The sequence below is a fragment of the Anguilla anguilla genome, chromosome 2 (genome assembly GCF_013347855.1).
Source record: "Anguilla anguilla isolate fAngAng1 chromosome 2, fAngAng1.pri, whole genome shotgun sequence".
Lineage (NCBI taxonomy): Eukaryota > Metazoa > Chordata > Actinopteri > Anguilliformes > Anguillidae > Anguilla > Anguilla anguilla.
In genome coordinates this window covers 52,431,085-52,444,822 of record NC_049202.1, presented here as the reverse complement: position 1 = coordinate 52,444,822, position 13,738 = coordinate 52,431,085, and the positions used below count along the sequence as shown (strand labels likewise).

The 13,738-nt window shown below is 50.8% G+C and overlaps 1 protein-coding gene across 7 annotated transcripts in view; it reads left to right on the top strand.

The window, feature by feature from the left end:
- Positions 1–13,738, top strand: part of trrap (transformation/transcription domain-associated protein) — a 100,269-nt gene that overhangs the window by 69,658 nt on the left and 16,873 nt on the right. For all 7 annotated transcript variants that reach the window (XM_035404681.1, XM_035404682.1, XM_035404675.1 and 4 more), the window contains 5 exons: positions 3,622–3,823; positions 5,748–5,909; positions 9,637–9,727; positions 10,056–10,234; positions 11,624–11,885. In XM_035404681.1, the coding sequence (XP_035260572.1) occupies positions 3,622–3,823; positions 5,748–5,909; positions 9,637–9,727; positions 10,056–10,234; positions 11,624–11,885 (896 nt within the window). The remainder of the gene's footprint in view (positions 1–3,621; positions 3,824–5,747; positions 5,910–9,636; positions 9,728–10,055; positions 10,235–11,623; positions 11,886–13,738) is intronic.

Sequence of the window (13,738 nt, the reverse complement as noted above, 5' to 3'; positions counted from 1 at the left end):
GGTGTTTAGTTGGTGCTGGTGGACTCGGGGAGCGTTCTGGGGGGTTTGCTGTGGAAGCACTTCCGCCGCGTGTGCAGAGTCCCGTGGGGGGTGTCGTGGAAACGGCGGTAGCATGGAGCGCCCCATCCAGCGGGCGTCACCTGCAAATAAAACCTGACTGGGCCCGGCAAGCTCCTGACACTGGAGAAAGTTCTTCTCTGGCGTTCATTCATATTTGAGCTTTCTGGTGTGTTCAAGGCGTCCATGCAGTCACTTCTGATAAGTTTGGACGTATGGTTTTTTTGTGCTATGCCGGGTCTTTACGAGCAAGGGTTCTTTTTCCATACTCAAGATTACAAATTCTCCCTCCTTAAGCGTTGACACAAACGATTAGGCTTTTTCTCCGTTCGTCCGCTCGTCGGACATTCCCCCTGCTGCCCCGGGCCCCCGATTCACATTACCGAAATCTTTAGGCTGTCCTGGCCGAACGCGTGAGGAATCGATCATCTGTCTGCAGGTTTCCGCGGCGATGGGCAGATCCCCACCTCGCCCACACTCCCCTAATGTAAATCAGCGTTCCGGCGGCTTCCGCGGTCGCGGGGAGCTGTGCTGAGTGTGTTCTGACGGGACGGGGGATCCGCTCTAATGAGGCTCTGTCGGATCCGCGCCGCGGCGAATCCCCGAATCCGCCGCGTTTGCTGACGGAGCCGTTTGGGCGGTCAAACAGCCCCGGTATTGACAGTTTCGCGGCCCGTCCGCAACCTTTGGGCGAGCCCATTCATCATTTGTTTTAGCAGTCAGGCCCAGCTCTCCGGCCCCGTCCCCCGGACACGTTTTATACGTGCCAGCCCGACACCTCTGCGGAGGCATAAACTCTCTCTGATGCTTTGTGATTGAAGCTCCCGCTTGTCCTCCGCTTTAATCCTTTCATCCCAGATCCACATCGCGGTGCTTTTTTCCCCCTTTTTCACATAAACGCTTCAGACCGCTCTCTGGAAGCCCCTGAACGTCGTGCTGAGATTTACTCTCCTGTAATTACGGCGACGGGCAGGATGTACAGCCACTGCTTTGTCCGCTTTTCCTCAATTTTCTTTTTACATTTTCCTCATAAATAAATCCCACCGCCACCCCTTCACCGTTGAACAGTTTTGGCGATGGAACAGCCCGCCACCAGACCCCAGCCCATTAATCCCGCCCCCAACACACATAATCTTATTAAGGGACACCATTCAGCCGCGCTCCCAATTTGGCTTTTTTTTAGGAACAAAACAAAAAAAAAAAAGAAAAACAAGTTTGTAATTTGTGCATGCTTTTGAAAGATCGACCCTTTTTTTGTGGCGATGGATCATAACCGGTTCGTAACAGACTTTGTCGTGACCTCTGATTTCATCCGTACGCGCATGTGCAGATTTCCCCGGAGGTGCTGAGCGCTGCCGTTGCTATTCCAGACGGCCTACGCCTGCCTGCAGCTTGTTTGGGGCTTCAGCGCGTGTGCGTCGGCTCGGTCAGCGCCGGCCAATCATCTCTCTAATGGGCTTGCGGGGGACGCGGTGGCTGGGCGTCCCCTCTGCCCCGCGCCTGATGGCTTTGCTCCGGACGCGTGGCAGCGGGGGCGCTGGGGCCGCCATTTGGGCTCGCGCCCTGCCGGCGCAGACTTCGCCTGGCGGTTGGTTCCGTGGCGGCCGCCCTCCCGGGGACAGGCAGACGGCTTAGTAAACGGTTGGCGGAGAATAATGAACTTGTTCCTAATTTACGGGATCTTCGGCGTCAGCAGAACATTCCCCCGACCTCAGCAGCGCACAATGTAACCGCAACGTTTCCACAACGCTTCGGTGAGAGCAGAACATTCCCCCGACCTCAGCAGCGCACAATGTAACCGCAACGTTTCCACAACGCTTCGGTGAGAGCAGAACATTCCCCCGACCTCAGCAGCGCACAATGTAACCGCAACGTTTCCACAACGCTTCGGTGAGAGCAGAACATTCCCCCGACCTCAGCAGCGCACAATGTAACCGCAACGTTTCCACAACGCTTCAGTGAGAGCAGGTGGATTGGGCGCACCTGTGGCCGTTCTGTATCTCATATTTAAATGTTTCATCATGAAAGAGCCATCGTAATAATGGATTTTTAGATATTTTTCTGGACAGAAGAGTGCCTTGGACCTTTCTTCTTTAATCCTCCTGTAGTTAAAGTGGAAGTTAGTGTGACACCCGCATTCTGGTGAGGAACAGAAATTGCTTTTGGATTTATTTATTTTTTTTTGCTTGTTCAGTGTGCCCAGAACATCATGTCACAGGGAACTGGCTCCCCTTGCAGTCAAGCTCAAAAATATCACAAGCCAAAAACTCATTACTGGTCCCCGTTATAAGCGACTGGCTTGGGACCCATTTGTACTGCGCTTGGCTTTAGAACTGGAGATGACCAAACTGAAAAACAAAAAAAATAAAAATTAAAACTTGTGGAGACTGTTGCTCCTTTTGTGTGTGTGTGTGTGTGTGTGTGTGTGTGTGTGTGAGACTGTTTCTGACAAAGTGCATTCCCCTGTGTTCTTAAATCAATGGCACAGGGACGATTTCCTTTAAAAAAATGTAATTACATGCATGGAAAATAACAGGGAAAACAAGCTGATGTTACAATGTTTTCCTCAGTCAGCAAAATGAATGCGAGATCATGCTTGTGTTGTCTAGGCACACCTGTTTTTCACTGCTTCTCCCTAGTGCTTATTTAAACTATAATCATAGTACTTCCTGTTTAGAAGTAATGCTGCATTGAAGCTTATTGCTTTTTAATGGACTCAATCTACTTTTAGTTTTGGTTTGCCAGCATGATCCTGTGAAGGAATGTTTATAAAATCAGCCAGTGGCTTTGCATGTATTTTTGGCTCAGTATAGCGTTTATGCCCTGTGTGAACTGTCTCTCTGTCTGTCCTCTGCCCTGTGTGAACTGTCTCTCTGTCTGTCCTCTGCCCTGTGTGAACTGTCTCTCTGTCTGTCCTCTGCACTGTCTGAACTGTCTCTCTGTCTGTCCTCTGTCCTCTGCACTGTCTGAACTGTCTCTCTGTCTGTCCTCTGTCATGTATGAACTGTCTCCGTCTGTCCTCTGTCGTGTGTGAACTGTCTCTCTGTCTGTCCTCTTCCCTGTGTGAACTGTCTCTCTGTCTGTCCTCTGTCCTGTGTGAACTGTCTATATGTCTGTCCTCTGTCCTCTGCCCTGTGTGAACTGTCTCTCTGTCCTCTGTTGTGTGTGAACTGTCTCTCTGTCTGTCCTCTGCCCTGTGTGAACTGTCTCTCTGTCTCTCTCTGTCCTCTGCACTGTCTGAACTCTCTGTCCTCTGTCCTCTGCACTGTCTGAACTGTCTCTCTGTCTGTCCTCTGTCATGTATGAACTGTCTCCGTCTGTCCTCTGTCGTGTGTGAACTGTCTCTCTGTCTGTCCTCTTCCCTGTGTGAACTGTCTCTCTGTCTGTCCTCTGTCCTGTGTGAACTGTCTATATGTCTGTCCTCTGTCCTCTGCCCTGTGTGAACTGTCTCTCTGTCCTCTGTTGTGTGTGAACTGTCTCTCTGTCTGTCCTCTGCCCTGTGTGAACTGTCTCTCTGTCTGTCCTCTACACTGTGTAAACTGTCTTTGTCTGGACTGTTCTCAGGTCAGAGGAGGCTAACAAGGCCTTCTCAGCCGCGGTGCAGATGCACGACGTCCTGGTGAAGGCCTGGGCCATGTGGGGAGACTACCTGGAGAACATCTTCGTCAAGGACCGCCAGCTGCACCTGGGCGTGTCTGCCATCACCTGCTACCTGCACGCCTGCCGCCACCAGAACGAGAGCAAGTCCCGCAAGTACCTGGCCAAGGTGCGTCTCCTCCAGCACCCCCATCAGCGCTCACAGGCTGGCACACGTTCGGATTAGTCCGCGAGGCTTCTTCTCCTGTTTAGAACCTGCTGGTGATGCTCAACATTGCTTGATTGGTGAAGAGGTTTCCTGTGTTGCGGTCGGAATAGCGTGTTGAAAAAGAGGCCTTGTGTGTGGCACTGTGCGACAGCTGAGTGCATCACACACATCCAATTTCCTCCATTCCAGCCTCCTTCATTCAAGAGACATGGGGTCACCTGGGACGAGTGAACTGTAGGGGGGGGGGTGGGGGGGTAGAGGGTTGTGATTATATGGATTACTAATCTGCACAAGCACGAGGGGAGATGTGGGTGTTCACCCCACTTTTTACTCTCTTACTATAAAATCCAGTACAGCGCTCGAATGAGATCCGTCCACCCGGAGGTTAAGAGCTTAATTCCACCCTGTCACTCCAAGCCAGCGAGCTCGATGCAGGCTGACCCCTCTAACAATGAAGCACTGGGATCAGTCAGTCAGAGCAGCACGCTCCCACGTCCAGAGTGCAGGGCAGAGGCAGATTGCAGGGGTGCTGAAGTCGTTACATAGCCGGTGTCACTGCTGGATCCCTGCTCCTGTGATTTCCGCCATCCTCCCTGTTTATCCACAGTATTTAATACCTTTAAATTAGATCAGATGATACACAATTTTTATGCTGATGTGACATGAAGCATTTCCTTTCTATGATTCTTTTTTTGCTTTGTGCTTGTTCAGATTTATGAGACATTGCATTAGCTTTTTATATGCACTTTAGTGGATTGTTCCAAGGTTATATGGTGGTCCAAGATTATACATTATATATGTTTTTCAAGAAAGCCTGCAAGATGGCTTTGGAACACATAATCAAGTGATAAAACGACAGTCTATTTTTTATCTCATTTTTAATGGTGATGTCAGCCTTTGTGTCTGGATTCTTGAGTCATAACAATCTGAGCCACGATGAAGATTGTTAGTATTTTGGCTTCCCAGACATGCTTTGAATAATGCAGCTCCATAATAGAACTTTTGAGGGATAATAGAATAGTAATTCTCTAATGTTTAGAGATGGCTAGGATGCAAAGAAATGCTTGCAAAATTCATGCATTCATGCAAATTCATTCATTAACCAGCTTATTAGCTTACGAAGCTTGCTAACTTAGTGCAGTGGATGATGGCATCGTGGAGGATTCTGTTCTACGAGTTTTCAGATGTCTTTGCTCACAGCAGTGTGAGTTCCGGCTATTTTTGAAGGCTCGTCTGAAGTGGGGCTCAGTAACCTGTTTTAATTTGGCTGCTGAACATGTTCTATCTGCCGAAGGGAAAATGATTAGTTCCTTTTTTTCCCCTTAGAAACGTTAAAAACAGCCTGCCAAAATGTCATACTATCATACTGGTCCCTGCTGTAAATTAAGTACTCTGAGAGATAATTCTAATAATTTTCTCGTTCCCTGGGACTAATATTTTATGAATATGTTTACTTGTGCACAAAGAGAATCTCGCTATGCATATCTGGATGGATGCCTGGCAATTTGCAGGTGATAAATGAGAATAGATGCTCAGTGATTATCAGTAATTACCCACAAGCTGTGTGGCCTTGCCTGAGCTCTGGGAAGGTCAGAGGTTAATGTTTCCATCAGTGTCTCAGCGGGATAGAGTGGTCACCTGTGACTGTCTCTGCCTTGTTGGCAGCACTGCTGTAGCCAGTAGGAGGCACTATAACACCTGTAATCTCTGGAGCAGGCTGAGGTGTTTTATTATCTGTGTATTAAAGTAGCTTTTTGGGTTTCCATAATCTCGCGTTCTCGTGGTTTAAGTGTTGGAAATTCCCCTCTGCGTGGTGATATGCGGAGTAAATGTGCACTTATCTCCCCCGTCCTTTGACATGCCGTGCCTCTGTCTTCCCCGCTAGGTGCTCTGGCTGCTCAGCTTCGATGATAAGAACACGCTGGCGGACGCGGTGGATAAGTACTGCATCGGCGTCCCCCCCATCCAGTGGCTGGCCTGGATCCCACAGCTGCTCACCTGCCTGGTGGGCTCTGAGGGCAAGCCCCTGCTCAACCTCATCAGCCAGGTCAGTGGCCCGAGGGTGCCAGTGTCCCCGTCTGTCTGTCTGCCCGTCTCCCTGTCCTTCTGCCTGTCCCCTTGTCCGTCTGCCCCTCTCCCTGTCCATTGGCTCATCCCTCGTGTCCGTCTGCCCCTCTCCCTGTCCATTGGCTCATCCCTCGTGTCCGTCTGCCCCTCTCCCTGTCCATTGGCTCATCCCTCGTGTCCGTCTGCCCCTCTCCCTGTCCATTGGCTCATCCCTCGTGTCCGTCTGTCCCTCCCATACCTTTTGTTTCAGTCCCGTGCCGCTTGCTTTAGTCCGGTGGGAAAAGGTTGGAGGAGTGATCCTGTAATTAGTCTTAGGAGGAAGGTAGCTCAACCGGACTCCCTGCCGCTGTAAGGCATTTGTGTACGTGGAATAATGGGTTCCCGGGTGAGCTAAACCTATGCTTGTGTCCCTCCCTACCTGTAAGCAGTTCTTCAGAGGGTACTGTGTCACTCAAATGTGTTTCACTTCATCAGTAATGGTTGGTATTTTGAGTAATTTTAATGCTGGATTAATTGAACCAAAAGCCAGTGAGAACAATTCACTCTTGGCAATGTTATGTTAGCTTGGCGTGATGTTTGTCAGCTCCACTCAGTACAGTCAGAAATGAAACTACGGTCCTGTGAAACTGATCCAACTCAACCTCTGCCCTAATTAGCATGGAAATTGGCTATAATGGAGGAGTCTTAGCACCCAAGCAGTGGACACTCTTACGAGTGCATGGGTAATCGATTACCTGTGCCCATCCCAAGTTATTATGGTACACTGTTGACTGCCGTTGTGCTTGGCTGCTGGGTGAAAAGCTTCCTCTGCTGACCGTTTCATCCTCATCCTCACACTTCCTGTGTGTGGTTTTTGCATGTCTGATGGTGTGTGTGTATGTGCGTGCGCATTAGAGCTTATTCTAGACCAACGCTCAGCTCTGGTTCCCAGAGAGGCTGCTCTGGAGCACGTTTGATTTATCCAATTAAGCATTCAGATGAGCTTCCTATTCTGCCATGGCAATTTTATTTGCTCTGTTGAAAGCCTTTTTATTAATTTATTTATTTATGTAAAGAATTATTATTAACTTAATATCAAACCACTTCTTGCTGCTGGAATACAACTTATAATTAAACTGGGGACTAATTTGCCTTTCTTAATAGAGTATTATTTTTTGAGCAGTTTAAAGTGCTTTAACTTCAAAGAGCAGCCAGCTAGAGTAAATGTTTCTCCCCCATTGAGAGACCGAGCCTTGTTCTCGTGCTTCAGAAACGTTACACCTGAACGAGCGACCGGAGGTCCGTTGCACTTTATCCACACGATGTGAACGCACTTCACGCAGGGATGACGTCACGTGATCGGTCATCTCTGCTCACTGCCCACGTTTCCTAATCAGCGAAGTTGAATTTTGGTGTCCACGTGGGGTTGGGCGTTCAGCACTTCAGGAGCGACGCTCGTCAGACCGGACGCTTCGCTTTCGACGGAAGGGAAGCGCGACCGAGGAGCGAGTCAAGGCGGCGGTTTATCTGTCCGGACTCCGCGCGCACCTCCTCCCGTCTCCCGCGTCCGTCGCCCATAATCTTCCACCATTGTTTATTACATCGACCTTCCTTTATCCTGTTCCTGAATAATTTATGTTTGCCCTCCCGAAGGCGATGGCTGGATGTTTTTAAAAAAATGTACCGTGAAATATTCATGAAGTTGAGCTCCAGGGCATTTATGGATGAATATGAAGTTAACAGGGAAACTAACACCCAGTGTCCCTGCATACAGGCCTATGCCTACCCCCCCCCCCCCCCACCGAAAGAAAAAAAACAATATATATGACAAGACTCTTCTCCAATTAAGGTGGCCATTTCCTCTTTTCTCCCTCTCAGTTTTAATGCAGCACTTAGCGCGCCGATAAAGCTGTGCATTAGCGCGGCCATCAGCACTTTGCCCGTTAGCCCGGGCCGGACCAGAGGTGTCTCTTTACCCTTAAAGGCTGCGCCTCGCGCCCCTCTCAGCCCGCGCCCGGATCCGGTGTCTGCCTAATGGGCCCGCGCTCCGCCGCGCCGGGAGACCCGAGAGCCGCCGCCGCCTGATTTAAGGACCCGTCTGCGTCATTAAAGGCCTCTTTCCCGCCACTTATATCCCTGTTTATCTCCCGCAAACACTATCCGGGCACTCTCGCATTGTGCTGCTCTCACAATAATGCAGTAACCGGATAAGTGGGGCTTGTAATTAGCCGTCCCACTCGATACGAGGCACGCGCGCGCCCGGCCAAGTTTCGCAGATAAAGGTGAAGGAGGAGGCGGCGGGGAGGGAGAAGCCTCGGAACGGAAAGGGCGCGATGCGTGGAAACTTGGCTGCTCTGCGGAGAGCGGCTGTCGGAGAGCGCGGGCCGCGCCGGGCTCCGTCGCTGCGCCCTTCACAGCTCCGCTTCCCTCCGCGTTTATCCACCTTTCAGTGACCTAGCCCCTCCCCAGCAGCGTTTCACAGCCCCTGACCGGAGACGGGTGGCTCAGCGAGTTAGCGGCTCGCGCTGTAGCGGCACGGCCGCGTCCGTGTTTGTGGGGCGTTGGATGGACTGAGGCGAGAGCGCTGCACTCTGCCCAGCTTATCAGAGTAAATACGCCGCGTCGCGCTTTTTCTCCCCTCTGGAGTGGACCGAGCGCGTTCTGACCCCCACGGTCACGGGTCTTTGGAGCTCAGGAGCCTTCCACAGCGCAGCACTGATCCTGAGACGGATGGATTTCTCATAGCCACCGGGCCAATTAGCCTTTCATACCGTGCACATATTGTGTGCTGCGACTCTGCTCCTCTGATTGTGATCTGTAATGGGCAGTTTTATACAGGGCTGCCTGATGGAAAGCTTTATCAGGGCAGTGGTGACCCTTCCCCACCACCGCCCCCTTGCCCCATCCCCTTCATCCGCCCCTCACTCCTCCGTCTCCTTCATCCCCCCCCTCACTCCTCCATCCCCTTCATCCACCCCTCACTCCTCCATCCGCTTCATCCCCCCTCACTCCTCCGTCTCCTTCATCCACCCCTCACTCCTCCATCTCCTTCATCTGCCCCTCACTCCTCCATCCCCTCCATCCACCCCTCACTCCTCTATCTCCTTCATCCACCCCTCACTCCTCCATCTCCTTCATCCACCCCTCACTCTTCCATCCGCTTCATCCACCCCTCACTCCTCCATCCCCTTCATCCACCCCTTACTCCTCCATCTCCTTCATCCACCCCTCACTCCTCCATCTCCTTCATCCACCCCTCACTCCTCCATCCGCTTCATCCACCCCTCACTCCTCCGTCTCCTTCATCCACCCCTCACTCCTCCATCCCCTTCATCCACCCCTCACTCCTCCGTCTCCTTCATCCACCCCTCACTCCTCCATCCCCTTCATCCACCCCTCACTCCTCCATCTCCTTCATCCACCCCTCACTCCCCCATCCCCTTCATCCACCCCTCACTACTCTATCTCCTTCATCCGCCCCTCACTCCTCTATCTCCTTCATCCATCCCTCACTTCTCCATCTCCTTCATCCGCCCCTCACTCCCCCCTTCAGCCGTCCCTCACTCCTCCGTCTTCACTCCACTGTGTCAGATGGGAATGTCTGCTTGCTAAAGAACAGTATTTTCAGTGCTGCACCAGCTGCACTGATGAAACAGAAACGTAATTCCTCAAGGATGCCTTTTCTTTTAAATAACTGTTATAAATTAATCCAGATGTCACCTTGACAGGTGGGGCGAGTGTATCCCCAAGCTGTGTACTTCCCCATTCGAACCCTGTACCTGACGCTGAAGATCGAGCAGAGGGAGCGTTACAAAAGCGGTAAGCTGATTCTGCACTGTGCATCAGTGCATTATTGAATACATGATGATTATCATTTCTCTTTTATTATTATCTCTCTTCTTTATTCAAGCTTCTCCTCAATGGGCCAGTTTAAATGCATATATGTATATTGGATATTGGGGGAAATGGTAGTACTGCCCAAAGAGGCTGTGCTGAAATAACCCAAATATAGCACATGGCTTCACATGTTTCATTGTTTATTATTACGAGGTTAAGTTTTGATAGCGATCCCGTTTTGGATGGGTTGATTAATGTTGGCTAGGCTAGAGGCGGCCATCTTGCTAACCCTCGCCCCGCTCCCTGGCAGACTCCGGGCAGCAGCAGCCCAGCTCGGCGTCGGACCCGGGGCCCATCCGCGCCACGGCCCCCATGTGGCGCTGCAGCCGCATCATGCACATGCAGCGCGAGCTGCACCCCACCCTGCTGTCCTCTCTGGAGGGCATCGTGGATCAGATGGTGTGGTTCAGGGAGAACTGGCACGAGGAGGTGAGCCCCGGCGCTCCGCCGCAGAGCCGCCACTCAGAGACCTTCGCCTATACCGGCATACTGCGTGATGTCACACCACGAGTTAGCGGGAACGGCAGGAAGAAGTCTAATGGAAACCCATTATCCCCGTTCTTTACATGAGTACGCTGTATTACAGTGTTAGTGAACAGAAATAACCCCGGACACTGGAAGTGAATTTACTGTTTTCTGCTCATGTGGAGTGAAGTGGCTATCGGGAACATCTGTCTTTTATTTCCCATTTCCCAAAATGTACACAAATCAAAATGCATCGCTTTCTCTGAAATCGCTCTCCGGCTTGAAACTTTTTTCCAGCGTGCTATCTCAGATTACTTGTAAGGTAAGAGGTGGGCACCCAAATTGGATTCAGTGGTCCTGAAAAGTGCTTCTGCTGTGATAGGGCTTAGTTTTGCACTGATGCTAATCAGGAGCTCCCGGGGGGAAGGGGTGATTGATGGGTGCGGTGAGTGTGTAGGACTGCTGTCAGAGTGACGCGCGCAGGCAGCTGCTCGGTCCCAGCCCCGGGCCCCAGGCTTGGGCTTGCGCCTGCTTCTCTCTGCCGCCGGGCGGGGCCGCCGGGGCTCTGCCCCCGAGAGCCGGGCGGAGCCTGGCACCCAGGCTGACAGACCTTTTGTTTGCAGAGGATCCCTGGCTGTACGGTCTGGGCTGTCAGCCACAACAGGGCTAGCTATCGCTGTCCCTTCAGCCAGCACGATCAGAGCCCGTTTCAGCAAACGACTTGCCCCACTGCGTCTAACAAAAGATAGTGTGGCTTTCCCCTTTCAGTTTTGTGGTGTTAATTCTCCTGTAGTAGACGTGCTTGACCACTATTTTGAAAGATGCACTGCAAGTCTTCTAGAGGTTTGTGTAAGGACATTGTAGTGGTCTTGAAATTGAAGTTAAGTAGCATGAACTTTTTTTGTATTGACATTTATGTTTTGTTAAGCATTACTCTCTAATGCCCCATCTCATTGAAAGTTCATAACCTCTATCTTAGCAACCTGTTCACATCCGATCCACTAAACACTGCCAGTAAGAGAGCAGGTGTAAAAGCAAAAGTACTGCAGTGCTGTTTGTAGTTTCTTTGGCTCTTTTTTCATGGAAACAGAAATCTGATAGATGTGCTTCTCAGAGGCTTGCAGGGTGTGTAAGTGTAACAGATGAAGGCTAAACTCAAACTTGTGAGAACTCAAACTGTAGTGCACCCTCTGTCTTTCTTTTGTCTGCTTCATTCTATTGCCATTCATCCCAGGCTATGTTTTGAGAGTTTTTCACTCAGTTTGTTTTCCTTGTTGAAGGTTTCATTTTTCCCCCCGTGTTTCACTTTCCTTTCCCGTGCGTGACGCTACTTGAACTCTCCGTGTCCCCCAGGTGTTGAGGCAGCTCCAGCAGGGACTGGCCAAGTGCTACTCCGTGGCGTTCGAGAAGAGCGGGGCCGTGTCCGACGCCAAGATCACCCCGCACACGCTCAACTTCGTGAAGAAGCTGGTGAGCACCTTCGGGGTGGGCCTGGAGAACGTCTCCAACGTGTCCACCATGTTCTCCAGCGCCGCCTCGGAGTCCCTGGCCCGCCGGGCGCAGGCCACTGCCCAGGACCCCGTTTTCCAGAAGATGAAGGGCCAGTTCACCACAGGTCAGTGTCCCCGACTCCTGCTAACACGCACTGGAGGGCCATAGGGGAAATGCTAATCTCCACACATACCCAAAGCATTGCCCTCTGTGTGGTGAGGGTTCTATTCCAAAATGGCTGCCATTCATCACACAAGGGGGGTGCTACACATTGGTGGTGGTGGTTGATTATAACCATCATTTATGCCAGTTGTACAAACAGGATGACATGAAAATCTCAACTTAGAAAGGCAATGGGGAAACCAGAGGGAGAAATTCTGATGTATAGGCGCAGTAAATCTCCGATAGCGCCCCCGCGCTCGTGTTCTGAGGGCACAGGTGATGCCGTGAGATTAGAGGTATTAGCGGTAAACTCGCTGCGAGTTGCGTTGTTTGTCTTCTCTGTAAACCAGACGTTTCCAATTTGTTTTTTTACAGCTTGACTGCCATTCCTCCAATGTGAGGATGAAAGCGTGAAGTCATGCTCTGCTTCCCGGCGTCTGTTCCATATGATTTACTTTCACCTGCTCTGTTGTTCTCACCGTTGCAGATTGCCGGTGTGTAGTTGGAAAAAAGTTATCAGAATTCTCGTCTATCTGTTTTGAACTTGATGTGCTGAAGAGGGAGCAAAATGTTTTTTGGGAAAAAATAGTCACCTTGCCGAACCAGCGCGTCTCCGTCTGAGTGACAGCGTGTCGTCATGACTGCTGTCCCAAAAGAGAGGGGATTGAGCGGTGAGCCTTTCTTTGAGCAGCAGCAGGTGTCAGGGACACCTACCGGCATTTGGGTTTGCGGCCACGTTGCTGCGGCGTTCTGAGCATGCTTAGACCATGGCTGCCATGATGTCTGTGTGTCGTGGACTGAATCTGAGTTGTCTGCTCTCGAAGCAGAGACCTGACTCTGTCTCTCTGTTCTGGCTCTGATTACTTTGGTGGCTTGGGCATCGTTTTGGACTAGTTTTGCAGGCATTGGATCAGTCATTGATGGCTCAGACAAGGAAATGGTTGTTGAAAGTGAAATTATTTACTCTTAAGGTCCTGTATCAGGATCTATACCATCCACCAAATAGTAGTTTTGGTGTTGTCTTGCAATGTTTTTGTTCTGGGTTGTGTCTGTTTTTTTGTATTATTTTTGCTATGATACTGCCTTGAGATGTAATCTCACAGTTGCTATTTAGCCATCTGTTGCTATAGTATTTTTCCTGTGCATCTTCTGCCTAATTGTAATGTTCTTGCTATGGTGTTGCGTCTCTTAACGTTCTTGTCACTGCTAACTTGACACAACAAAAATCACTCCCGGCTGTTGTTGTCTTCGATGAGGTAAGCACCGCTTCAGATATCTGGGGAAAACAACGAGCGTAAGTAACGTTAAGCTTCAGCTGGTAAAGGGAGCTGTTTTATAGGGTCCTTTCACACTTTGCCTTAATGCAGAAATATTACATGCGCTGGTGGGATTTTGCCTGAATGGCTCACGCTGACCTACATAACAACTTCAGCATTGTGTCGGATGCAGTGTTCTCTTCCAGGCAGAACAGTTGTATTTCAGGAAATAATTGGGGTTTTGAACCATATGATTAAATTTAATGGGTGAAGGCTGGTGACTGTGGTCGAGGCTCTGTGCGCTTGCTGAGGTGGTGTTGATTGCATAGAAATTGCAGAGTGGTGCTAAACCCCCCCTCCCCCCCCCCACCCTTCCGTCCACCTCCGGTCGTTCAGTGAAAGCTTTCATGGCAGTCATTTTCCCTGCGCTGCCGGTGAAGGAGTGCTGCTGACTGCAGCCCACTGGCGGTTTGTATCCGAGCAGCGCGGAAGGCACGCGGCGGCCCGCCGTGAGAGCCGCCGTCCTTCCCCACCGGGCCCGTCTCCACGAACGACCCAA